Raw genomic sequence first — 27996 nt, 5'->3', positions numbered from 1 at the left:
CGGAGGCGTGCGCGTGTGCGTGGTGTCGCTTCCGGCGCCGTTCGCTTCCCGAGGTGCTGGGACGCTGCTGCACCAGGCATCTTGCACGCGCGCTCCAGCTATCGCCGCCGGCTCCCAGAGGCCGTAGGGCGGCGCGCGACACCCGGGAGGCGGGTTGGAGGCTGGCCCTATGTCCCGCGTATCCTGCCCCGCCCTCAGCTTGTGACACTGAGAAAGTGTGTGGCGGGAGGAAAGATCCGGGTTAGATAGATTTCCCTGCAGTTCTGGTGTGGTTGAACCCTGTAAGCCCACATGTAAGAGGGGGGAAAATGAAGAAATTAAGGCTCAAGGAACTAGAGAGTCGCCTGCAGCAAGTGGATGGATTCGAAAAGCCTAAGCTACTTCTAGAACAGTATCCGACCAGGCCGCACATTGCAGGTAGGGCGGCTGGTTCACCATGCCCTAGCTTCTGGGCTTAGCCTTATATGCTTACTCCTTGATGAAAAAAAGAAACGTAATTTGGTTAGGGACTGTCTGGAGAAATTCCGCTTTAAGATCGCGTGTCACTTTAGAGAGGCCTTTACACCGCAGTTAAAGACAGTCCCCTGCCGGTCCTAACACACACTTTTTTCCTGTTTGGTTTTCTGCGTACTTCTTAACACTGTTTGTTTCTCTCATAAAGGAATTTGTTAGTCTTGTCAACCCCCCCCCCCCCCGAATTCCCAGTGCCTAAAAAAGTTGCTGTACTAGTTAGGAGCTCAGTAAATATTTGCTAAGTAAGGATCATTTTCCTCTTAGAATGAATTGTCAGGGATTGGAATTGCAGGATTCTGATGCAATCCTCTGCCCTACAAATGAATACTAGAGTTGGTAGTGGAAGGACTTGAATTTAGCAAAATCAGAGTATGGCTGTATAAAGAGATGAGGACACGTTTTAATTTTAACACATTACTCGAGAATTAGCACTGTTTCTTGATGCCAGCAATTGACATAGAGTATAGAAGGGAATATAGAAAGATCCATATTTAATAAATATAATAAAGTGGTGGGGAAACCTTAGGAAAATTAATTTCCTGGGAACACTTGCAAGGGGGACTATTTTCCAGTTCCAAAATAGTTGTTTCTAAGCTGCCAATGAGAAGGATAAAGAATGTGTACATACCTGCAGTTAACTCTAAGATGTTGGCGTAGTCCCAACCAGAAATCCACACAAAACTTTTGTGCAAAACTGGGGAATGAAATTGACCAAATTTCTTCATTTTGTGCATGTAAATATGTCAAAATGAATCCCACTATTATGTAAAATTATAATATGCCAATACAAATTAATTTAAACTGTGTCTAGGTTAAGATCAGTTTTCTCAGTTTATAATGACTTCTTATAGTCTTCTGTAGGGTTTTAGTTTTTTTTTGTGAAATTCAATTTTTTAAAAATAAGTTATTTCACACCTAGTTTGTAGCATGCACACAGGTGTGCTTCTTTTCAGAAACCAGCGTCAAAGTAATCACACCCACATCAGTAATTACACATTCAGTCTGAAATAGCCCTATAATTGTGTTTTTAATAAAATCTCTGGAACCTCAGCCACTAGGGATTGCCAGTAGCCCTTGCTGAGGTCAGATATCCACAGAGAGATATAAGTGGTATTATTCATGCTTAACCTACAGTTAACCTTGTGTTTGAAAAACCTCTTTCTCAGCAACCTTCTGCCCTGTTCCTTAGTTCTCTTATCAGTTATCATTTGTAGATTATGAATATGTGTCTTAAGATATATATATCCATGTGTGTATATATATATCTGTATACACATGTGTGCACACACATTACACACACACACATATATATAGGATGTAGGAGATTATGATACTTGTGTTCTGATGACAAACTTTACAAAAAAGTTCTGTGCCCCTTTAATGCTAATACTTGTTTGATATTACTGGTTCCTAGACTTGTAGTCTTCCCACATTAGTAAACTTTTAAAGCTGACTGATACAGGGCTGCCAAACTTAAATTTTGACAAGGAAGGATATTTATAACTCTATTTACTTGTACTATTCTTTTATATAAACTACTTCAGCATCAAAGAAAAAACTAATAGATACACATACACACACAGAGCAATGTTTTGAATAGGTGGCTGAGGAAAAATAAAGCATTTTTCTCATTTTACTTGAGATACTAGTGACAGTTTTGTCATTCTTGGCATTGTTACCAGAGACAGTTTTTTGGGAACCTCTAATAGGTGTTATCCTCCTTTGTGGTGCTTTTTTACTACATACCAAGTAATCTTTTTTTTTTTTTTAATAACATGGTACACTGATTTGTACAAATTAAATGAGTCATACCCTACTTATTCCCTAATATGTTTTAAAATTGTTCTTTAGCATGTATGCTTTATACAATCCATAACACATATGATGACATTGAAAATAAAGTGGTTGCAGACCTAGGATGTGGTTGTGGAGTGCTTAGCATCGGAACTGCAATGTTAGGAGCAGGGTAAGTGATCCAACTTATACTATTTGGGTATGGGGCAGCCTTAATAAGTGTAAATAGGATGAACTGAATTATATTCATGGGACTCTAAACAATGAGATGGGGGACCAATAATCTAATACTGAGTATATTTTGAATGTACAGAATATCAAAAACTATATATTTGTTTGTTTATAGGATGTAAATAAAGATAGGCAGTATGGTTGAATCCCAGAGGTCCAGGAGGCTGAGACAGGAGGATTGCAAGTTCAATGCCAGCCTCAGCAATTTAGTGAGGTCCTCAGCAACTTAGACCCTGTCTCAAAATTCTAAAAAGGGCTGGGGATGTGTCTCAGTGGTTGAGCATCCTGTCTTCAATCCCCAGTACCAAAAAATAAATAAATAAAAAGTATAACAGCAAACTTTGGATTGTGCAGAGGGGAGGGGAAAGGGTATGGGGTTAGGGAAGACGGTGGAATGAGATGGACATTATTATCCTATATGTATGATTACGCTACCTCTGTGACTCTGCACCATGTTCAGCCAGAGGAAGGAGAAGTTGTGCTCCATTTGTGTACAGTGTGTCAAAATGCATTCTTCTATCACGTATAACTAATTAGAATAATTTTTTTTTTAAAGTATAAAAGCAACAGTCCCTTTTATATACATCTGAGTTTCCAACCCTGGCTGCATTGGGAAATCATGCTGTTGAAAAGCTACACCCACTCTTAACTTTTGTTAACTGAGTTAAAAAGCATAAATAAAAACTTTTTGTTTTGTTGTGGGAGATGTAAGATGCCACTCTTTGTGTTTTGCATTTATAGGTTGTGTGTTGGATTTGACATAGATGAAGATGCATTGGAAATATTTAATAGGAATGTGGAAGAGTTTGAGTTAACAAATGTGGATATAGTTCAATGTGATGTATGCTCATTATCCAACAGAATGTCTAAGTCTTTTGATACAGTAATAATGAATCCTCCGTTTGGGACCAAAAATAATAAAGGTTAGTAACAAGAATTAGATGTACTAGTGTATTCATAGGAAAGCAAGTTTTTTTTTTTTTTTTAAAGAGAGAGTGAGAAAGGGGAGAGAGAGAGAGAGAGAGAGAGAATTTTTAATATTTATTTTTTAGTTCTCGGCAGACACAACATCTTTGTTGGTATGTGGTGCTGAGGATCGAACCCGGGCCGCACGCATGCCAGGCGAGCGCGCTACCGCTTGAGCCACATCCACAGCCCTGGAAAGCAAGTTTTAAAGAACATTTTACTATTAACTGGATTAAGTGATTTTATCATTGATCATTAAATAAACCAATCTTCTACCTGTATAGGTATTATAACTTAAATTTCAGTTTATTTAGGAATTGAATTTTTAATCTTTATTTTTACAAATTTGTATTAAGTAAATTTTCATCATTTATGATTGATATTTGGGATGATTTGTCTGGCCCTTATAAATGATTATGAAACTTATAAAGGATTTTGTACTTTTTGAATCTGCCTTTTTTTTTTTTTCAGGGGTAGTGCTGGGAATTGATCACAAAACTTCACCAATGCTAAACACACATTCTGGTGTTTTGGTTTTTTTTAATGTGTATTTTTTAGTTGTAGTTGGACAAATACCTTTATTTTATTTATTTATTTCTATGTGGTTGAGAATTGAACCCAGTGCTCTACTGCTGAGCCACAACCCCAGCCCTAAACACACATTCTTATCACTGAGCTATAACTCCAGCCACTCAAACCTGTTTTTTTTTCTTTTTAATATATATATATATATATATATATATATATATATATATATATATATATTTAGTTGTTAATAGAGACCTTTTTAAATTTATTTACATGCGGTGCTGAGAATCAAACCCAGTGCCTCACACATGCCAGGCAAGTGCGCTACTGCTGAGCCATAGCCCTAGCCCTCAAGCCTGTTTTTTTTTTTTTTAATATGCATTATCTCAAACACATGTGGATTAACTCACAGTTTCTGTAGGTGAGAAGATCAGACACAGTTTAGTTGTATTGTCTACTTCAAAATCTTTTTTTTTTTTAAAGAGAGAGAATTTTTTAATATTTATTTTTTAGTTTTCAGTGGATACAACATCTTTGTTTGTATGTGGTGCTGAGGATCCAATTCGGGCTGCGTGCATGCCAGGCGAGTGCGCTACTGCTTGAGCCACATCCCCAGCCCTCAAACTTGTTTTTAATGTTTAAACACACATGAGTGTTTCAGAATGTGCTCATTGGTAACAGTGACTCACTGTAGCTATTAATTTTGTTTGTACTATGGGCAAGGAGGGTAGGAAATCAATAAGAGAAGGAAAACACATGCATACTTTAAAAAGTACCCCTACCCCACCAAGATGATTCTGGATTTTGACTCATTAGAATGGGATATAATATTAAAATTTTACTTTAGCTTTATTTTTTAGCCAAGACAATATAATTCTGGTTTTATTTTATCAACTTTAATAAAATATTCTGATATTTATTTGTACCCTGACTTGATGCAGAAAGAATTTGAAGTGCCTGTTTTGGAGTTTAGGAAAAAGTTTCTAAATTCTATTTGTCTAATCTTCTGCTTTGATAAAAGGTACAAAATGTAAATAAGAGGGTTTTTTTTTTCTTTTTCTTTTCATAGGAACAGATATGGCTTTTCTAAAGACTGCTTTGGAAATGGCAAGAACAGCAGTATATTCTTTACACAAATCTTCAACTAGAGAGGTAAGTTCACATCACCATGATATTTTAGGTCATTTTTTAAAAAATTGTGTTTTAAGGACTTGCTGTGGATGCTAAATTACCACAGTGCCTGTTTCTCCTGACCTTTTGATATTTAGCTCTTAGTAACTAAATTTTCCCTTTAATTAGCTATTATTTATGACTACCTTCTTTCATCAAAGATTTGTTCAAACAGGACTGTTACTAGCAAAGGTACTACAATTCGGGAGTAGAGAAGTATGGTATAACTAGGATTACCATATGTTCTGGTTTGCCTGGGTAAGTTCTGGTTGATTAATGCCTCTTCTCCCAGTGGGCTCATGCAATTAAAGGAGAAGTATGGTATAACTAGTTTCAAAAATGGTAAGCCTCAAGCAAAAGAATTCTGAGTTCAGAAACCACATATTTCACTATTCTTTTTGCCAATACATAATGTGGGGGTGTGAAAGATGTATTACAGAAATTAGGGGGAGGGGCGGTACCTTTTTCCTTGTCAATATAACTTAGTGATTAAGAAAGAACTGAGGGGGGCTGGGGATGTGGCTCAAGCAGTAGCCTGCTCGCCTGGCATGCATACGGCCCAGGTTCCATCCTCAGCACCACATACAAACAAAGATGTTGTATCCACCAAAAACTAAAAAGTAAACATTAAAAAATTCTCTCTCTCTCTCTCTCTCTTTAAAAAAAAAAAAAAAAAAAAGAACTGAGGGGCTGTGATTGTGGCTCAGTTGTAGAGTGCTTGCCTGATGTGTATGAGGCACTGGGTTCGATTCTCAGCACCACATATAAATAAATGAATAAAATAAAAAAGGCCTATCAACAACTGAAAAAATATATTAAAAAAAAAAAGAAAAAGAAAAAACTGAGACTCTGGAACCAGATTGGACTGGATTCAAATCTAAGTTCTGCTGCATCTTAAGTATGTTTTTGGTAAAGCCACTTGATCTTGTTTTCTCAACTATGCTGACCTATACTCTTTGGTGTAAAGAACTCAGTATGCTATAATTGGTATAATTATGAACATTAAATGAGTTACTATTTACAAAGCACTTAGATCAGAGTCTTGCATATCTAATCGCTGTGTGTTGGCTGTTATTATTTAAATAGTTTCTATGAAGAGATTTTAAAATAGCCTTGTAGGAAAAATATTTTAGTCATGAACAGTGCATAAGAACCCAGTTGAAAATAAAAAAATTCTAGAGACATGGTAATCTAATAACCCTTCTTTAAAAAATATTTATTTTTTAGTTGTAGTTGAACACAATGCCTTTATTTATTTTACTGAGGATTGAACCAAGGGTCTTGCACATGCGCTCTACCGCTGAATGACAACCCCAGCTCCCCCCATTTTTAAAAAATATTTTTTTAGTTGTAGATGTACACGATACCTTTATTTTATTTACTTAAAAAAATATCTTTATTTTTTACTTTTATGTGGTGCTGAGGGTCAAACCCAGGGTCTCACACGTGCTAGGCGAGTGCTCTACCACTGAGCCACAATCCCAGCCCCATACTTTTTTATTTTATGTGGTGCTAAAATCAAACTCACTGCCTCACTCATTGCTGCAGTCTGGCTGGGCACAATTCAGGAGCCACTTGTCAAAAGAAACAAACTTTATTTTTAGAACTACAAACGCCAAACAAAACAGCTCCTCAGGAAAAACCCCTCAGAGCCCAACTGCCACCACCGGCTTCCCACAAGCCTCTCACCCCGACACAACCCTCACCACCTCCCACAATCCTCCTGTTCTTGAGGCCGATTGGCTGGGTTGCGTGGGCGGAGCCAAAGAAGTCCCCCAATGAGCAGCTCCGTGGAGGAGCCAATCAGCTAGATGTTGCTGGGGCCGCTGTGAGCCAATCATCAGCTGGCAGTCTGAAGGGCAGGGAAACAGCCCAATGAACATCACCGCAGAGGAGCCAATCAGCTAGATGTTGCTGGGGCCGCTGTGAGCCAATCATCAGCCGGCAGTCTGAAGGGCAGGGAAACAGCCCAATGAACATCACCGCAGAGGAGCCAATCAGCTAGATGTTGCTGGGGCCGCTGTGAGCCAATCATCAGCTGGCAGCTGGTTTCTGGCAGCTGGAAGTTTGCTGGGGCCCCTTTGGCTGTGGCTCTCAACATCTCCCCCTCTCTGTTTAAACAACAAGCATGTGGCTTGGGGACCGTGCCTGCCTTAGGTTGTCCAATACTACATATGGTCCTTACCCGTCTTCGGATGAGCTGACCTCAGGGCGTCAGCCTCCTGTCTTAGGTTGGTACCATTGTAATTGGATCTTACCCGTCATTGACTACCGGTCCAGTATACAGCCACACCTGTGGAGAGGTCTTTGTCATGACAAGCAGAAGGGAGGAAGATACACCAAGGCAATTGACGGCTCTTGTTGGAAAAATTGTACAACTGATGACATCATCAGCAAAAATACCCCAACTCTACCACAAGTCGCTGCACCAACAGATAGTTCACAATGCATACAAGTGAGTTCACAATGCATACAAGTGACACATAGTTTAGGCAAGTTCTGCAAGCAGTTCAGTGATGGCTATTGCCGAAACTGTAGATTAGTTTTATCTTTGTCTTCACCGGTACTGGGATGAAGATAGGAATTCTGGCAATAATGGCTAAAGAAAAAATTATGTAACATTCCAGAAGGCACTAAAAGAAAACAATTTTCTTAACAATTTACATTATCTTGAAGAGAAAAGAAAACAATTTTCTTAACAATTTACATTATCTTGAAGAGAATTATTAAATATAATGAAAAGGAAAGGTGAAAGTAAACAAACAGATCTGTTAACCTTCTTTTTTGTTTACATATTAAAACAATTCTTAACAGTTATTTACCCAATTTAAATTAAACCATTTAAATCACGTGAATAAAAAAAAATATTTGGATCCATTTTTTCATGAGTGCTCATCATATATGATATATGGACATACGTACATTCAAACATATAACACAAAACACAAGTGTGCACACATAATATAATACATACAACACATAACATAATAGTAAAGGCCTTATAACTTTTTACAGGTGAAATCTCCATTGCAATGTTTAAAAACTCTATAGTCAAAAAAAAAAAAAATAGAACTGATCAGCAAAACATTAACTTAGATGAGCTCAAAAACCAAAATAGAACTTCATGATATGGGAAAGGGCAATAATAAAATAGATATTGAAAAAAGCATCCTGGTTCTGTCGCAGATGTAAGGATAGCCAAATTGGTGTTTTGGATATCAGCTGTTATGGATTTGAGCCAAATCATCTTCTTTTTGGTCTGTAGAAATCGCTTTAGTTAATCTCTCTGGAATCCAAATCGGCTGCTGTTCTCCCTGTGGAAACACACAAACAGGCCCCCGACTCCAGACAATCACTGGGTCAGGATTTTAGTTAATCTTTCCGGAACCCAAATCGGCTGCTGTTCTTCCTGTGGAAACACACAAACAGACCCCCGACTCCAGACAATTACTGGGTCAGGACCTTTCCATTGTCCTGTTAGAATATCTTTCCAAAGTACCTTGGGCTTATGTACATTTTTTGGACACATATGCCTTTCTGCAGCACTAAGTCCTGATGAATCCAAATTTAAAAAGTTTAGAGTAAAAAGGGTTATTTTAAGTTTATCTTTGGGGAATATATACCCCTTCCCAATTCCGTCTTTTTGCTTTAATAAGTACATTTTAATAGTTTGATGAGCTCTTTCAACTATGCCTTGTCCCTGTGGATTGTATGGGATTCCTGTTATATGAGTAATGCCAAATGATGAGCAAAATTGTTTAAAAGAGGTAGAAGTATAACCAGGGGCATTATCTGTTTTTAACTGTTTTGGAATGCCCGCAGTGGCAAAATTTTGTAAGCAATGAGCTATAACATCTTTAGTTTTTTCTCCGGCATGAAGGGAGCCTATCAAAAATCCAGAAGAAGTATCAACTGTAACATGCAAATATTTTAATTTTCCAAATTCTGGCAAATGTGTGACGTCCATCTGCCAAATATGGTTAGGTATCAATCCTCTAGGATTGACTCCAAGATTAACTTGTGGTAAAAAGGTCACACAATTTTGACATTGTTTTATTATTTGTCTAGCTTGTTCCTTAGTTATTTTAAAACGCTTTTGTAAAGTATTAGCATTGACATGGAACCTTTTATGAAAATTTATAGCTTCTTCTAGTGTAGAGAAAATATGTATGTCATGTGTAGTTTTATCTGCTAAATCATTGCCCAAACTAAGGGCTCCAGGCAATCCTGTATGTGCCCTGATATGTCCTATAAAGAATGGATCTTTTCTGTCCCAGATTAAACTTTGTATAGTGGAAAACAAAGAGAAAACAGTAGAAGAAGGGGAAATCCTACCAGCATCTTCAAGGGATATTATAGCATTAACTATATACTGACTATCAGAAAATAAATTAAATACAGAATCTTTAAACATCACAAAAGCTTGTAATACTGCATTAAGCTCTACCTTTTGAGCTGATTGTTTGGGTACTAAAAATGTAAAAGTTTGATCAGGTGTAACTATTGCTGCTGTACCATTATTTGACCCATCAGTGAATATATTTGGAGCATTCATGATAGGTGTTTTTCTTGTCATTTTTGGAAAAATTACAGGATGCAATGACCAAAAAGACAATAAAGGATTAGATGGTAAGTGGTTATCAAATGAAACATTAGATTTGCACATGATTATTGCCCAAGTATTTAACTCATTAGCTAATTCATCAATTTGATTCATAGTATATGGAGTAATAATTGTATTGGGAGAAATTCCAAATACTCCCTTTGCTGTTTTTATTCCTTTGAGTATTAATTGTCCTACAGCCTCAGGATACCTAGTAAGAATAGTGTTAGGAGAATAAGATAAATGTATCCATAATAATGGACCTTCTTGCCAAAATACTCCTGTAGGAATATTTTTTGTTGGTAGTACAATAAATAATAAAGGCAAACTTATATCAATTCTATCCAAATGCATATTTTCCATATATGTTTCAATGATTTTTAATGCCTTTCTTGCTTCAGGCGTTAACATTCGGGGTGAATTTGGATCTGATGGACCTTTTAGGATATCAAATAAAGGTCCTAATTCTCCTGTTGGAATACCTAGATAAGGCCTTATCCAATTTATGTCTCCTAATAACTTTTGAAAGTCATTAAGTGATTTGAGTTGATCTACTCGTATTTGAATTTTTGGTGGACGGACCATGGTTGAGGATAATAGAACTCCTAAATAATTAATTGGAAAATTTAATTGTACTTTATCTATTGCTATCTCTAGATTATAATTTTTTAATAAATTTGTAAGTGTGGCATAACATTCTAGCAATGTGTTTTTAGCTTTGTGTGCTAATAATACATCATCCATATAGTGAAATATTTGTAGTTCAGGATTTTGATTTCTAAGTGGCTGGATTACTTTGTTAACATAAATTTGACACATAGTTGGGCTGTTAGCCATCCCTTGAGGGAGTACTTTCCATTCATATCTCTGGTCAGGACCTTCATGATTTAGTGCAGGGATAGTAAATGCAAAACGTGGACTATCCTCAGGATGAATTGGAATTGAAAAAAAACAATCTTTAATATCTATAACTAAAACATACCAAGTTTTTGGCAAAGCAGACAATTGAGGAATCCCCGATTGAGCAGGTCCCACAATGACCATTTCATTATTAATGGCTCTTAAGTCTTGCAATAATCTCCATTTACCAGATTTCTTTTTGATGACAAAAATGGGAGTATTATGGGGAGATACAGAAGGTTGTATATGTCCTTCTGCTAATTGTTGTTTGACCAGATCATGGGCTACTTGTATCTTTTCTTTAGTCAAGGGCCACTGAGGAACCCATACTGGTCTTTCTGTTTTCCATGTAATTTTTATTGTCTCAGTGGCCCTTTGTGAAAATCCAACCCATGTCTGTCTGTTCCTTGATCTATTTGTATTGGTGCTGCTATACCTTGTTCTTGTTTTTCTAGTCTTTTTCCTTTCCTAAAACCTTGTCTAGCCATAATAGTGGGTGCATTTTGATTGATGTTATTTGTTAATGTCAAACCTAATTGATCTAAGACATCTCGTCCCCATAAATTTACGGGAAGATGATCCAATACATATGGCTGTATAGTTCCTTCACATCCTTCAGGATCCTTCCAATCTAATACCATTGCGCTTCTATTGGGATTAGTCGCCACTCCTAGGCCTCGAAGCGTTTGAGTGGCTTGTTGTAATGGCCAATGTTTTGGCCATTCTTGACGAGAGATGATGCTAAGGTCTGCACCTGTATCCAGTAGCCCATTAAATTCATGTCCTTGAATATTTAGTTTTAGCATGGGGCGAGAATCTAAATTTAAAGAAAGCATAGCCCAATCTACACCTGTGGAGCCTAATCCCTTGGAACCTCTTTCTACAGCATGACTGGAAAATTTATCATGTAGGCTTGGTATTATTAGTAACTGTGCTATTCTATCTCCTGGTGAAATTACTGATATACCCTTTGGAGAACTGGCTATAATTTTTATTTCACCTTCATAATCGGGATCAATTACCCCAGGACTTATCAAAAGTCCTTTTAGAGTAGAAGAGCTGCATCCCAATAATAAGCCTACTGTTCCTTTGGGAAGAGGTCCTTTTACCCCTGTGGGAATGATTTGAACTCCCATCTCTGGAGTTAGTACTGATCTGGTGGAGGCGCAGATGTCCAACCCTGCGCTCCCTCTGGTTTCTCTGATGAGGGATCTGATGGACAATGTGTCCTGGGCACTACCCTGATGGGGTTGCTGGGTTCCTCCAGTGCTCCGTATATTTGTGGTTTGGGGCCCCGGAGCATTGGGGCCCCCTGTCCGTTTTTTGGCAACGGAGCCCGATGCCTTTGTCCACGATATTGTGGATAAACACCTTGTCCTTGTTCGTTTTTTAATGGAGTACCCTCTATGGTGGTTTGAGAACGGTATTCATTAGCCCAATGTAATGGAGTACCCTCTATGGTGGTTTGAGAACGGCATTCATTAGCCCAATGTCTCCCTCTACGGCATCGTGGGCAAATACCCGGTATTCTACTCCTTTGATACCTAGTTTTGTTAAACCCTCCTCCTATGGGGCAATTCCTTTTAAAATGTCCTGTTTGTTGACAATTGTAACATGTTCTTGGCCTGGAATCTAAAGCCTGTTTTACTGCAGCTGCCACAATTTGCCCTTGTTCATTAATGTCTCTGGCATCTAAAGCCTGTTTTACTGCAGCTGCCATGACTTGCTCTTGTTCATTAATGTCTCTACATAATTTAATATATGTGTTTAAATCTTCCTGTTTCCATGGTCTAATGATATCTCTGCACCAACGATTCGCTTGGTCATAAGCCAGTTGTTTTATTAATGGCATTGCTTGTTCTGTATTCCCAAAAACTCTGGTAGCTGTTTGAATAAGCCTATCTACAAATTCAGCGTAAGGTTCATTGGCTCCTTGTATTATCTTAGATAATTGACCTTGTAAACCTCCATGTCCTTGTAAAGTCTTCCATGCCTTAACTGCATCTACAGCAATTTGTGAGTATACGCCAGGATCATATGCAATTTGTTGCTGCCGATCCTCATAAGGTCCCTTTCCTAACAACATATCTAGATTTCTCTGAGAATAACCAGCTGCTGCATTTCGCCTAGCCGTCTCCTTGCAAAATTCCTCATTGGCAACCTTCCATAACAGGTATTGTCCTCCATTTAGCACAGCTTTACACATATTAGCCCAATCTGCTGGCGTCATGCTTAAGTTGGTAATGGATTCGACTAAGCTTACAGTGAAGGGTGCTTGAGGACCATAGGTTGTTACAGCCTCTTTTAGCTCCTTTACTGTTTTGAAATTTAAACCCTGGTAAATTCGCTGCCCTCCTACCTCAAATACAGGGCATACTTGAGATCCTGTCTCAGGATCCCAACTATCAACTGCGGGGGTTGGGAGTCTCCTAGCATATGGAGGTGGTGCTGTTGATATGTCCTCTGGTGATAGAATACTGTTAGTAGCAGTCTCCTGTAGAGGTGGTGCTGATGGTTGGACACTTACACTCTCTGATAGAAAGGTGTTATTAGCAGTCTCCTGTTGTAACTTTTCCCCTGATGGCTTTTTCTGCTCTAAACTTCCTTCCTCTGACTCACTAGCTCGAAAGACCTTCTCTTTTACTTGAATCTTTATGTCTTCTCCTTCCTCTACCTTTGTCTGAACTAAAGGCTTTGGACTAAGTAAACCAGATACGAACGTCCACAATGGCAATGTGCCAACTGGCAGAGTCCCTGGGTTGTTCTTTTCTATTCTTTTTAAATCTTCACCATGATGGTTCCATTGTGATATATCTAACAACTCCTCCTTAAAAAGCCATGGGCTACATTGTTGTATTGTATCAACGTATGCCCTGTCTGTTCTTGATTTTACTGCGATGCCTCCTTCCTCTAACAATTTACTTAACAGTCTTTCGGTTTGTTTTTTACTAATTGCTGATCCCGTATTTCTACTATAATACAACCCAACAAGATAACCCCAAACAAAACTGAGACAGAATGAAATAAAAATGGAACCACACAAAATCATTATGACAGCCTTTCTATCCTCCTGACATGTGCATCCGTCCTTTCTCCCTATCTGTTCCTCAGACGCAAATAGTTTTTCCTCAGACGCAAATAGTTTTTCCTCAGATGTGAGCGGTTTTTCTTCCGTCTCACTCATCTCCAGGGACAGGCAACTTAAAACAAAAGTGAAGCAAAACAAAAGAGGAAACTTAGAATGGCTACCCATCCTCTCACCCTGCCCTCAGGGGCGAGCAGTTTACTTACCCTCAGTCGCTCCCCGTGCGAGCCACCAAATGCCGCAGTCTGGCTGGGCACAATTCAGGAGCCACTTGTCAAAAGAAACAAACTTTATTTTTAGAACTACAAACGCCAAACAAAACAGCTCCTCAGGAAAAACCCCTCAGAGCCCAACTGCCACCACCGGCTTCCCACAAGCCTCTCACCCCCACACAACCCTCACCACCTCCCACAATCCTCCTGTTCTTGAGGCCGTTTGGCTGGGTTGCATGGGCGGAGCCAAAGAAGTCCCCCAATGAGCAGCTCCGTGGAGGAGCCAATCAGCTAGATGTTGCTGGGGCCGCTGTGAGCCAATCATCAGCCGGCAGTCTGAAGGGCAGGGAAACAGCCCAATGAACATCACCGCAGAGGAGCCAATCAGCTAGATGTTGCTGGGGCCGCTGTGAGCCAATCATCAGCCGGCAGTCTGAAGGGCAGGGAAACAGCCCAATGAACATCACCGCAGAGGAGCCAATCAGCTAGATGTTGCTGGGGCCGCTGTGAGCCAATCATCAGCTGGCAGCTGGTTTCTGGCAGCTGGAAGTTTGCTGGGGCCCCTTTGGCTGTGGCTCTCAACAACTCATGCTTGGCGCACGTTCTACCACTAAGCCACAACCTCAGCCCATAATAACCTTTTTAAAAGTACAACATCCAACAGCCAAGCAGAAATACACTGCTAACAATGAACAGTGGTACATGTAAGCAGTCAACAGAATATAACATATCTACTGGTAAATCTCAATCAATATATGAAAGCAAGTGCCAGTACATATTGTGTCCAAAAAAGCCTTAATTGAATAAAGCAGTTTTATTTCATTTATTTATTTATTTTTTTTAGAGAGAGAGAGAGAGAGAATTTTTAATATTTATTTTCTAGTTCTCGGCGGATACAACATCTTTGTTGGTATGTGGTGCTGAGGATCGAACCCGGGCCGCACGCATGCCAGGCAAGCGCGCTACCGCTTGAGCCACATCCCCAGCCCGAATAAAGCAGTTTTAAATAGTAAATTAGTAATTAAAAATTAATAATTCTTTGTGAAGTGGTTCAAGAATTTTAGACCTATAAAGCTCTAACACATCTGTTACAGTTCAAAACACTAACTCAAGCAACTTAGACCCTGCCTCTAAATAAAATGTAAAAAGGGGCTGGGTATGTTGCTCAGTGCTTCAGCATCCCTGCGTCCAATCCCAAGTTCAAAAACAAAACAAAAAAACACTAGCCTCGTTAACAAATGAGGAAACTGAGGCACAGAATGAGCAATTTGCTCAGGGTTATATAGCTAGCAAGTGGTAGTTCTGTAGTTTAAATGCAAGGAGCCTGGTTCTAGAGACCATGCTCTGAACTACTATGCCATACTGCCACTGAATTGCCCATGGACATGGACCTCTCTGCTGAATAGTTTCCAGGATAAGTAGTTATATTGATGAGACAATGATGAGAAATCATGAGTGTATCATGTATTCTCATGCTTTTCTTAAAGTTTTTCACTTGAATTTATGTAATTTGGCTGATTGTTAAATATATTGAAATGAGTTGATTACTGATTTTCAAAATATTCATCTAGTTGAAACTTTTCAGTCTAATTTCTAATGAAATTTTAAGCTTAAAACTTAATCTAATATTAATAACAAGCAGTTTTTAAATCTTACTTAAAAATAAGCCCACATAAAAATGTTATTTATGTTTAGCATGTTCAAAAGAAAGCTGCAGAATGGAAAATCAAGATAGATATCATTGCAGGTAAGATGAATCTTAACCCTGATTATCCAAAAGGGCCAACGTGCAATAACCTAACCAAAATTTTTATTCAGGTGCTAAGGAAATATACTATAGAATGTTTTTCTGTGTGGAAAAATATGAATGATTGGTAATTGATTTTGTCTGTCACAGTTTATCCATTTTACTGAAAATTTCTATTAGACCTCAGGTAATTTGTAACTCCAGGCCCAGATAGACTATATCATCCAGTGGGTAAAAACATGGGCTTGGAGTTGATAAAACCAATTTTTGAAATCCACTTGTGGAAATTGCCACCAGGTTGTTTCCTAGTTAACTTTTTTTTTTTTTAAATTTTCTAATTACATAGAGTAAGATAACATTGACCTTTTTCTTTCTGATGGGAGATAGATTATAAACATCTATACCATGAGCTCACGCTTCTTTTTTTGGCAATATTTGGCAATACTGGGGCTTGAACCCAGTACCACAGAGCTACATCTCCAGCCCTTTTTGAGAAAAGTTGCCAAGGAGGTTGGCTCAGCTGTTTTGATAACTTTTTCCACTACATTGGGTGCAATGGTAGAGTTCTTGCCCAGCATCTGCAGAGCCCTTAGTTGGCTCCCCAGCACAAAATAAAAGTTCAGTGAAACATGTTTTTTCGCTAATAATAAACTTACCATGAATTGGTCCTGTGGTATGAAAATATCTAACTAGGTATGTTACTGTTTATAATTAGTAATGAAATAATTAAAAGATCAGTCTTCCTACTATATTTGGTATTATTGTCCCTCATGAAGTTTTAAGGTATTACAATATAGAGCATTTTTTAAATAGTAACATATATATACTTTTTAGTTGTAGGTGGATACAATATATTTATTTTTATGTGGTGCTGAGGATCAAACCCAGTGCCTCACACATGAGGCAGGCGCTCTACCCCCAGCCCCTATGCCACAGTATTTTAATATGCCAGAGCCTTGCTGCTCCACACCTGGTGTTCAGACCATCAGCACTGACATCCCTGAAAGCTAAAGAAAATTTCAGGATCCACTGAGTTAGAATCTGCATTTTAATGAGATCCCCAAGTGCTTGGATTGCACATTAAAACTCAAAAGAGCTGATTCTAGGGTTAAAAATATGTGTTGGAAAATATGAAGGATAGGTAACTGATTCCCATCCTTCTAAAACAGATCAGTAGTAAGAGTACAGTTTAAATTATTTAGAATATGAAAAATATGAGTACTTTAGAAATTAGTAGAAAAATATCTGCCATTACTAAAATCTAGACAAGAAAACTTTGAATTAAGCATCATCATTATGAGATGACTTAAGTCATCTATAGATTTTTTTTAATATTTTTTAGGTGTAGATGGACACAACACAATGCCTTTATTTTTATGTGGTGCTGAGGATTGCACCCAGGTCCTGCTTGTGCTAGGCGAGCGCTCTACTGCTGAGCCACAATCCTAGCCCCAGTCATCTATAGATTACCATGAAACTATATTTATTTTCCACTTGTTATTTCTTTAACCTTTCCCCTTTAACATGAAATTGTGGTACAAATGGGTTACAACACCAGAAATGCCTTGGCCAGTTTGCCATGTCACTCTTGGGGAAACATCAATTCAGTACATGGAGAAGTTAAAGTAACATGTCATTAGGCTTACCAGCATTTTGAACTTTCTTAGTTTTGCTTATAGTTAAGGGTGGTAAATGTTTGGAAATGACATGTTTATCTTTACCTGTTGTTTTTTAGAACTTCGATATGACCTGCCAGCACTATACAACTTTCATAAAAAGAAATCAGTAAGTCTCTTGATTCAGTCCTATCTACATACAGTATTGAAAAGCTTTGAAGGGCTGGGAGTATAGCTCAATCAGATAGAGTGAATGCCTAGCATGCATGAGGTCCTGGCTTTGATCCCCAGTACTGCAAGAAGGAAAGATGATGGCTAGAAAGACCAACAGAGTGAAGGGAAAAACCTTTGCAGTAAGTAATTGTTTGCACCGTTATATAAGTTGCCTGGGTAAATACAGAAACCAAGCCTAAGAAATGAATTAACTGTGGGAAGGGCCCATAACCAACAGCCAATACTCAAACTTTTTTAAGTTCTTTCTCAAACATCTTGTGGATACAAAAAGGAAAAATAACAAGTTTTTGTTCTTTTTTATATAGCATATATTTTATTAGTTTGTACTAATACATTTTCATATTACAAAGGCAATTGAGTGGAAGAATCTTCCATTTGATATTTGAATCCTCTGAACACAAACAGAACTATACATTAAAAAACAAAAAACAAAAAACAAAAAAAAAACCCTCACTTTGATAACAAAAAAGAAAAGACAAGTTAAACAACAAAAAAATTTTTCTTTTTACAGGTGGACATTGAAGTGGACCTAATTCGGTTTTCTTTTTAAAAGCCTCCAAAGACAAAAAGCAGCTTAAAACCTAACTACAATGAATTAAAAAAAAAAAAAAAAAAAAAAATGTATTCACTAAACTACTGGTCTCCGGCACCATTTTCTGTTTTCTGTTGCTTTGATGCAGGCTCTTCTTTGTCTGTTTCTTCTCTTGCTCTTTTCACTGTTCCTAAATAATTAAAAGAAATTTTTAATAAATTCAACTGCTCTGTTTTAATGCTGAGCACAATTATTAATAAAATATCCTAGCCTGTCTCCTACTTGTAAAACAGCACGACAGAGTTACACCATAATTCAAAAATGTCAGTCATACAGAAGTTAAAAAACCACATCTCTGACAAGTAACTTCTCATAAAGTACACATTTCTCATGGAACTACCAAAGGACTTAGTAAAAACTTACCTGCTGCACCATTTTCATCACGGTCATCATCACTATCAAATTTCGTTTTTTTGCCCTGAAACTGCACTTTTCCTTTAGACCCAGGCTGGGCAGCTTTATTACCCTTTCCTTTTCCTTTAAATCTGCGACCTGTAGAGGCATAATTGAGAACTTGGTAAAGAAAATAATTTGAGTCTGTTGTGTTTTTGAACACTGACTAAAATAAGTAAAGTAACCAAACTGTTAAAGGAAATATCAGAATAAATAACCTTTCGACTTCCATTTGTTTAGGGATTCCTGTTGGTCCTCTATGATTTTTTTCAAAGCTGTTTTTTCCACCTCTCCTTCGAGTACTTCCCAAGTCACTTCTTTGTTCCTTAACTGTAGGTTACCATTGTTTGCATCTTTGGCTTTCTCCAGTGCTTCCTTGGCTTTTTCTTTAAAGAGAATAATTCCCTAACCAAGTACAGAAAATAAAAATCACACCCTTAGTTTGTTGTCCCCTAATTAAATTTTTTTGTTCATACTTTTTCCTACCCTATAATTCCTCTATGCCATTACTAATTCAATGAATTTTACTGAACCAAAAGCTATTCAGAAAAAAATCAGACATAACATCACTGATAGGAATAACAAAACGAAAAATAAATCATTTAAGTATTTTAATCAATACAATTTAAAAATTGTTTTCTATTAACTTTATCTTCTATGGACTTTCAAACTGAGCACCAAAAAGTATTTGAATATTTCCAAACCTCTTTTGCTCCTCTGACAAAGTCTATCCATTTTATTTCACCGTGACTTGAAAAGAGGATGTGCAGATCTTCTCTACAGGTCTGATCATCTAAGTCACCTGAAAATTTCAGCAAACATCCAATCTTTTCTTCTAGAGATTTCTAAAGAAATACAAAAGGCAATCAAAAAAGTTTCTTACCCACCTATCAGAAATGGCTCAAACCACTCTATGCCTACAACAGAAACCAAAATGCTGTTTTAATGTAGTTTAAGTGTATTTTCCTTTGTTATTCTTTAAAATTGCTTCTGATTTTAATTTAATTTCTTCTATAAGTGACATTTAACTGCGAACTATATAAATCCGATTATTAAACTCAGGACAGTAATTTTAGGTAATATTATTTCTATATTACTTTAATGATAACCAAAACATTTTCTTTAAAAAAAGCCTCAGACATGGTGGGTAACTCAGTAGCAGAGCATGAGCTTTGATTGTGCAATATCCTGGGTTAAATCCGAAGCACCACACACATTTACACCGTTTTCAAGACTTTTAAAAGTTATTCTAACTAGTAGATATATTAAATATCAGTAGTATACACTTACCATTTCAGCATCTTCTGCTAACTTTTGTTTTTCTTCTTGCTCTCTACAAATAAACATGATTTAATTATAATTTTCCCACCCACTATAATAAGAAAATTAAAAATAAATAACCTAATCATGACCACTAAGTTACTTGATTACCAAAGCCGGTCCTTAGGTTTTCTGATTATCCAATGCTAGACTACAATGTAATATGGCCTCCAATATAATAAGACACTTAAACTGTGTTTCAAGCCTATTTTAAAGCTTTAAGTAATTCAGATATGTCATACGTCAACATACTTACTGTTTAGCTCTTAACTTAGCTTCCACTTTATTTTGCTTTCTTTCTTCATTTTTTTTTGCAAAGTAATCTTCCCTAAAGAACATAACACAAAGGCTAAGGTCATGAGAACAAAGGTAAGACTGAAAATTATTTTGAATGATTTAAGACATGGCACAGCAAGGAATGTCACAAACATTTTCTATCAAGGTAATCATCTAAAAATTCAAAATACATATAGGAAGGTTTTATTTATTTTAATAACAGCTTTACTATGATAAAATTCACCCTTGAAAAGTGTACCTTCAATGATTTAGTAGCATACTCAGAATTCTACAACCATCACTAATTTTAGACATTTCATGACTCCCAAAGAAACCCAATATCCCACTCTCCTGTCTTGTGTTGGTTTTCACTTACCCGTCCATGAATAGAAAAAAAGATCAGAAGTCATGTAAATATGTTTCACAGTTTTCTATAATGTTAATTTCACAAAAGGCGAAAAACCTAAAATCCCAGTACCCCAAAACAACACCCAGCAATTATGAAAATCATGTTAAAAATTTAATTTTGACTATGTAACACTGATAGTATGCTTTATCACAGTGGATCTCAGTCAATCAGGTTTAACACCAGCATTTAGAAGACTATGTAATGCAAAAGTAAGGCACTATGGCCCTACAACTTTATCATGAAAATGCCCTGGTTCATTCTCATTTTAAAGACATGCGCACATACACAAGAACGTGATTCAAGTCTCTATCCTTTGTTCCTTATAAAAACATATTTTTATACAAACTATTAAATATAAAACAGTGATTTACTCTTCACCCACACAAAAAGTCCAATTTTAGTATTCAGCCTGATTATAAATTTTAGATGCAAAGTAAGTACTAAAAGTTAACTTTCCTTATTAGTTTCTAATAATGAAAAGGTACTAATAAACACTGTCTTATACTCTGAAAGGACTAGTGTACTTCTCACTGAAAAAAATTTAGGCATTTCTCAAAGGATTCCCAAGAATACCAAATATTAACTGGGGACTTTAGTTATGATCCTTATCCTAGTTTGTCAATCAATTCTAAATAACTGAGGAGCCAGAAGAAAAAAGAGTGAAATTACGTACTTAAAAAGTATTAACAGATCTGTGTCTTTGTACTTTTGTCCAGGGGTCTCTACAAACTTCTTAGCAGAGTCAATGCTATCAAACACAGCAAATATTGATCCCTAAAAAAAAAAGAAAAAAAAAAAAAAGGAAGAAAAGATTTCTTTTAAAGTTATGCCCCATATATTTTACAACTAGAAGTCTTATCATCATACAATCATACCTTAAAAGCTTTATGCAATGTTCTTCTCATTTGAATATTCAGCACTTGACCTTTATCTTCTAGCCATTCTTTTATGTCATCAAGGGTTGCATCAGTTGGGAAGCCTTTCTGTGAAAAGTGAACAATTCCCCCAAAATTATGATTGGTAATGAAGCAAGGATACACATTATCTCTTTCTCTTCCTGTCTCAATCAAATGAGCCTTACTCAGTGCAATGAAAGTGATTCACCTGATACAGGTTTTAAGTTTGCACAGAGGGAAAAAAAACAACCATTATTCATGTGTTAAGTACTGCTAAATTTCAATAATGGTACATTATACTTTATACTGTTCAAGCTACTTCTGTAACTTTCTGAAAATTTACAGAATAAAGTATTTAAAATCAACATACTAAAGAAAATTGCTGTAGATTTTAGGTGTTGACAAGTAAGAATAGTTGATGATATGCACTGGGCACTTAGAATATGTCAAAGATTTTATCGAATGTATGAGTTTTTTTATTTAACTCTCAATTGAGGCAACTGAATCTTGAGCCCTTATCCACACCACTGTTTTCTTCCTAAATAAATGTATTATATTAAATGCATTAAGACCCACTTACAATATAAACAGATCTGTTTTTTACATCATTTTTATACTCATCAGTTACTTCTGGGAGGGGTTTGCTTGGAGATCTTCTGATTTTAGTTTTGTCTTCACTGATTTCCATAAGTTCTGCCTTAGATTTGCTCAAAGCTTCCACTATTACATTAAAATCTGTTGTTAGGCGGTTTAACCTGAAGAATATATTAAGATTTAGTAGAAGCACTCATTACTAACAGAGAACCTAGATGACTTTTAAAAGGCATTAGGGCTGAGGGAATAGCTCAGTGATAGAGGGCTTGCCTAGCATGTAGGAGGCTCTAGGTTCAATCTCCAAAATGCAAACAAACCAAAAAGGTTTTTTTTACCTGTTGAATTTTATCATTATTTCCAAAGGTACCCAGCCTTCGTCCAATTTGATCTGTTCCTTTAAAAATTTGTCTCGTGGCAAATTGAAGTCTCCAAAATAATACTGTAAGATAATCATAATACATTTTAGATTTTGGAGCACTGTATAATACTTTTTTTTTTAAATTTTTTTATTGATTATTTAAAGCATTACATAGCTCATGATATATCATCTTTCATACATTTTGAACTCCCATTTTCACCCCAAATATAGATTGCAGAATCACATCTGTTACATATTCACATTTTTACATAATGCCATATTAGTGTCTGTTGTATTCTGCTACCTTTCCTATCCCCTACTATCCCCCCACCCCTCCCCTCCCCTCCCATCTTCCCTCTCTACCTCCCCTGCTGTTGTTCAATTCTCTCCCTTTTTTTTCCCTCCCCCTTGCCCCTCATAGCCTCTTATAATTTTATGTATCCTTGAAGGTCTCCTACCATTTCCATATGCTTTCCCTTCTCTCTCCGTTTCTCTCCCCCCATTAGTCTTTGTTTACTGTAGTCTTTTCCACATGCTCTTCCTTCCTGTTCTGTTCTTAGTAGTTCTCTTTATATCAAAGCAGACATTTGGCATTTGTTTTTTAGGGCTTGGCTAGCTTCACTTAGCATAATCTGCTCTAATGCCATCCATTTCCCTGCAAATTCTATGATTTTGTCATTTCTTAGTGCTGCATAATACTCCATTGTGTATAGGTGCCACATTTTTTTTATCCATTCATCTATTGAAGGGCATCTAGGTTGGTTCCACAGTCTAGCTATTGTGAATTGTGCCGCTATAATCATTGATGCAGCCGTATCCCTATAGTGCTTGGAGCACTGTATAATACTTAATCCAACCCTGGAATCTTTTTTTTAACTACCATTATACTACCAACTTTCATTCTTTAAAAATGCATGTCATAACTTAAAAGAGGCAACAACCATTCTTCCTAAATTTACAATAATGAAATGTTTATAATACAAATTAATAAAAAGAAAATTAAAGTATTGATTACTGGCTGGGGTTGTGGCTCAGTGGCAGAGTGCCTGCTTTGCATATGTGAGGCACTGGGTTCGATCCTCAGCACCACATAAAAATAAATAAAGGTATTATGTACACCTACAACTAAAATATATACATATATATATATATATATATATATATATATATATACACACACACACACACACACATACACACACATATTTATAGAAAAGGTGGGGCACCCCTGGGTTTAATCCCTGGTACCAAACCAAACAAAAAAAAATACCCAGTTATGGCTATTTGGAATGTCAAAAGTAGCATGAGAGAAAAAGTAGTTTAAGGTTCTTATAAACTAAGGGGAATGGTGGGGAAAAAAGTGAACAGCTATAGAGAAATAACAACATAAAGTGGGCTGGGGTTGTAGTTCAGTGGAAGAATGCTTGCCTAGCATGGGTGAGGCACTGGGTTCGATCCTCATTACCACATAAAAATAAATAAAGTAAAATAAAGGTATTGTGTCCAACTACAACTAAAAAAAACAAAAACAAAAAAAAAACCCGAAAAACAAAAAACCTTTAGCTGGGGCTGTGGCTCAGCAGTAGTGCACTTGCCTGGCAAGTGTGAGGCACTGTGTTCAATTCTCAGCACTGCGTATAAATAAATAAAATAAAGGTCTATCAACAACTAAAGAACCTTTAAAAATAAATAAATAAATAATTGCATTGTGTCCATCTACAACTTAAAGAGTATATATCACATCATGTACACAAGAATGGAAAAAGTTAGACTCCATGTATGTAGACCTCAAAATACATTCTAGCAAGTTGTCTTGGCACACACCTGTAATCCCAGTGGCTTAGGAGGTGCTAAGCAACTCACTGAGACCCTTCTCTAAATAAAAATACAAAATAGGGCTGGGGATGCAACTCAGTGGTTGAGTGCCCCTGAGTTCAATACCCAGTACCACCCCCCAAAACAAAAAACACTCTACTGTCATATATAACCAAAAAGAAAAGTACATATGTATTACAACATAAAAAAGCCGACCTCATTATAAAGCCAAGAAACAAAATGAAAAACAGATAGCACTTCCCCCCAACAAACTGATTAAAATTCTCCCCTGCCCCCAACTGGATAAAATTCTAAAAAACCAAGAAAACCTAGCATCGGTCTAAACATTGGTAGAGATGTTAACTGGAAATATTAAAACTTTTTTAAAAATAGGAATTTTATCTTAACAGTAATCAGTAAGCATGTCTACTAAGATTCACATGAAGAATATGCATGACAGGCACAATGGCACATGCCTTAATTCCAGCTAATGGGAAAACTGAGGCAGAAAGATTACAAATTAAAGTCCAGCCAGGGCAACACAAGAAAACTCTTCATCTCAAAATCAAAATTTACAAAGGCTGGGATATAGCTCAGTGGTACAGCATTTGCCTAGCCTGCATTGAGACCCTGGTTCAATCTACAGTGCCAAACAAAACAAAAAATCATAAACCTGTTAAAATTTAGAAAGATCCTACATATTAAGGAGGGGAAATGAATAATAAAATATTGATGGCATAAAAAAATTTACTCCCCAAAACACATCCCATGATTGGTGTGAGGAAAAGGAAGGAAATAAAAATTGTGTTAGTTATGTACCACACTGGTGGGGAATGTTTGAGAAATCTCTGTATTTTCATACAAATTGCTGTGAACTTAACATTGCTCTAAAGTCCATTAAAAAAATTACATTCGATGGGCAACAGTGGCACCCGGCTGTAATCCCAGCAGCTTGGGAGGCAGAGGCAGGGGAAGGCAAAAGCAGGATCGCAAGTTCAGAGCCAGCTTCAGCAATGGCAATGCACTAAGCAACTCAGTGAGACCATATCTCTAAATAAAATACAAAATAGGGCCGGGATGTGTGGCTCAGTGGTCGAGTGCCCCTGAGTTCAATTCCCAGTCATCACAGCTCCCCATTACATTATTGTGAGTATGGAGCAAAGTATCAAAGGCTTTTTTTTTTTTTTTAGTTGTAATGGGCTTTTATTTTATTTATTTATATGTGGTGCTGAGATTCGAACCCAGTGCTTCACACATGCTGGGCAAGCAATCTATCACTTAAGTACAAACCCAAACCCATATCAAAGGCTTTTAACCTTGATTACTTCAAAAGGGTAAGATTAACATCCTATGAGGAGGATACTATTATTATCCCCAGTAAAAAATGGTTAAGTAACACCAGTCCATAATGTCACGTTTTGAAATTTTTGTAATTCTTGGGTTTCCTAACCTGACTTCACCCAAATAAAACTGTATACTAATGTACATTCATCTAATTCTAAGAATCAAAGACAAGACATGTATTGAATTAAATATCCTTCTTGTTATTTTCAGGCCCTAAATTTCCCTTTAAGGAACTTATTTTTGCAGTTTAATAGCACAAGAATCATACCTCGATTTGATGACAGATTTTGGCTTCCAGGGCAGCCATTTTTTCATTATCACCGTTTTCAGCCATTGTGGCTATCTGTAAATTTTCCCAAATCGGCAGAAATGATTATTTCTTTTAACATAAAACTTAAGACCAGAAATATTGTTTACTATGGCTCTCCTTGCTATTTGATTGGTGTAGCTTCTTTTAAAATTAGCCATGGATGACTTATAAAAACGTTATCAGCAAGTTAGATATCATAACTTTACAGTAAAATTTTCAAATATTAAAATCGGGAGTTAGATTAGACACTACATTAAGAAATGTATGCAAATCTGAGAGCATGGATACGCTATAACCACTTTGCGGTGGGTGAAGAATGAGAGGTGGTGTCTAACAATTCACTAACATATTCGTTAACTTTACAATCAGTTTCCTGTTTCACATCCTGACATTATTACGGAGGGGGGGGGAAGAAGGATGTGATGTGATTTGCTAGAAATCACAAACCAAGTCTTTTGACTTTACGTTGAATCTAGTAATGAGCTACTGATGATATACTTCTTGAAGACATCACCAGATACACTAAATTTGTTATTCAATAACCCGAGTACCCAATGAAAGATCACGCAATGGGAATATTTACGGCCCACTACAGAATTCACGCGATATTATGCCCTGGTTTGCATACCACCACCTACAATGGTCAAGTTACTAACATTACCGTGATCTAGGGCCTCTCAAAAAAGCAAACGATGAGATAAACGAACTTATTTAGTCCCTGCAAGGCTACTTTGGCCTACCCAATTGTGGAACTTCGTTTCATCAGATCTACTTTTCCAGAACGTACAACTAGAACTGAGATACTACCCACGCTCTCCCATTTCACACAGAAGCAGCTCTGTTGGGAAGGAGGATCCTAAAGCCCAAGAGACACAGGTCGAGGCTACATCTGCGGCCCCAACTTCTTTAGCTTCCAGTCAGTCCCCACAGACTCCATGGAACCCTTTGGTGTTTTACCCAGCACCGACCTACCTAGAAATTTTCAGAGGTGGCTGAAGCATCACCCTTGGGGAGGACTGAGAACTGGTGGAGATAAGAAACCGAAAGAACGCAGGGAGGATGCGGGTAGCCTCTACTCAAAGACCTCATCAGAGTCGCGTCTCACGGGAACACAGGCTCCCCTGGGCATGTGGGGAACCCCAGGCGCCCGCATTCCTCGCCCGGGCCGGCAGGGTAACCTAGTCGCGGCCCGCGCCCCCTCGACTCGTAGCACAGCACGCCGCCTCCGGCTGCGGCCCACGCGGCGCTCCGCCCGAACGTGCAGAGGCGAGGTGTACATGCGTCCCGCGGGCGGCAGCAAGAAAGGAGGACGCGCCGTCGTGCATCACGCAATGCAGGTTCTTTTTTACCTTCCCATTAGCTATCGAAAAGCTCACCTTTAAGGTCCGGGCCCCGTAAGCGCGCCACAGGATCACTAACAACGACCGAACGTCTCCACTTCGCAGCGCCGCCGGCTGGCTCAAAGCGCTCAAAGATGGGAGCCGTCCCGGCAGCCCTTGCGGGCCGAGTGGGCGTGGCCTCGGGCGAGCTAGAGCCGTCGCTCTGAGCATGCGCTACGGTCGCAGGCTCCCACGGCCCGCAAAGTCCCGCCCTCACTCCAAGGAGATTGGGTTAAAACGTTCCGCAGGGTGTTGAGGGATAGCTGGTAGTTCGTGTTGGGGTAAACGTTTAAATATTTATGGATGGCATTTGTATCCCAGCCTTTCCTCTGGCTGTCTATTCATTTGAAGCGTTTGCCTTTTTATTTTTTTCAAAAAACTTGTTTTAATATATATCTAAGTTACATCGTGTAAGCGAAAATTCTAAAAATCAAAGATTTGTGGAATCCTGGAGTTGAGAAAACAATGGAGTGTGTGTGTGTGCTGAGGCTCTGGAATCAGACTGTCTGCTTTCAAATATCGGTCCTGTGTAAAAACTGTGCGACTGTGGGCCAGTCAACTTCTTTGTCCCTCCTGTAAAAAGTAGGGCCTGTTGGTTGGCGAGATAGCTCAGTTGGTAGAGTGCTTGCTTTGTATGCATAAGGCCCTGGGTTCAATCCCCAGTACCAAAATAATAATAATAATAATAAAAGGCTATCTAGTTGTTAGGTC

At 37.7% G+C, this 27996-nt stretch overlaps 2 protein-coding genes across 2 annotated transcripts; one reads left to right on the top strand and one right to left on the bottom strand.

Moving 5' to 3' along the window:
- Window positions 1-47: 47 nt before the first annotated feature.
- METTL5 (methyltransferase 5, N6-adenosine) lies at window positions 48-18151 on the top strand. Its single transcript, XM_081262093.1, has 7 exons — window positions 48-417; window positions 2365-2479; window positions 3280-3461; window positions 5102-5184; window positions 15698-15749; window positions 17485-17534; window positions 18111-18151. Exons 1-7 carry the CDS (start codon window positions 309-311, stop codon window positions 18147-18149), a joined length of 630 nt encoding a protein of 209 aa, XP_081118219.1. The 5' UTR covers window positions 48-308; the 3' UTR covers window positions 18150-18151.
- Window positions 17903-27407, bottom strand: SSB (small RNA binding exonuclease protection factor La). The gene is made up of 12 exons (XM_081262092.1): window positions 27283-27407; window positions 25865-25939; window positions 22415-22518; window positions 22066-22240; window positions 21465-21572; window positions 21263-21363; window positions 20161-20232; window positions 19875-19917; window positions 19289-19429; window positions 18803-18989; window positions 18555-18683; window positions 17903-18321 (listed from the first exon to the last, which is right to left on the bottom strand). The coding sequence occupies exons 2-12, from the start codon at window positions 25928-25930 to the stop codon at window positions 18233-18235; spliced, it is 1215 nt and encodes a 404-aa protein (XP_081118218.1). The 5' UTR covers window positions 25931-25939; window positions 27283-27407; the 3' UTR covers window positions 17903-18232.
- Between the last annotated feature and the right edge of the window lie 589 nt (window positions 27408-27996).

The sequence above is a fragment of the Spermophilus citellus genome, assembly GCF_964194105.1.
Source record: "Spermophilus citellus genome assembly, chromosome: 11".
In the NCBI taxonomy this organism is placed as follows: Eukaryota; Metazoa; Chordata; class Mammalia; order Rodentia; family Sciuridae; genus Spermophilus; species Spermophilus citellus.
This window is presented reverse-complemented; position numbering and strand designations above follow the sequence as displayed.

Coding starts and splice junctions, on each gene's coding strand:
- SSB (XM_081262092.1), bottom strand. CDS start 25,930: ATGGCTGAAAACGGTGATAATGAAAAAATGGCTGCCCTGGAAGCCAAA. Junction 22,241..22,414: donor ATAATGATAAAATTCAACAG/GTAAAAAAAACC, acceptor TATATTCTTCAG/GTTAAACCGCCTAACAACAG. Junction 21,573..22,065: donor AAAACAGATCTGTTTATATT/GTAAGTGGGTCT, acceptor CACTTTTCACAG/AAAGGCTTCCCAACTGATGC.
- METTL5 (XM_081262093.1), top strand. CDS start 309: ATGAAGAAATTAAGGCTCAAGGAACTAGAGAGTCGCCTGCAGCAAGTG. Junction 15,750..17,484: donor CAAGATAGATATCATTGCAG/GTAAGATGAATC, acceptor GTTGTTTTTTAG/AACTTCGATATGACCTGCCA. Junction 17,535..18,110: donor ACTTTCATAAAAAGAAATCA/GTAAGTCTCTTG, acceptor TTCTTTTTACAG/GTGGACATTGAAGTGGACCT.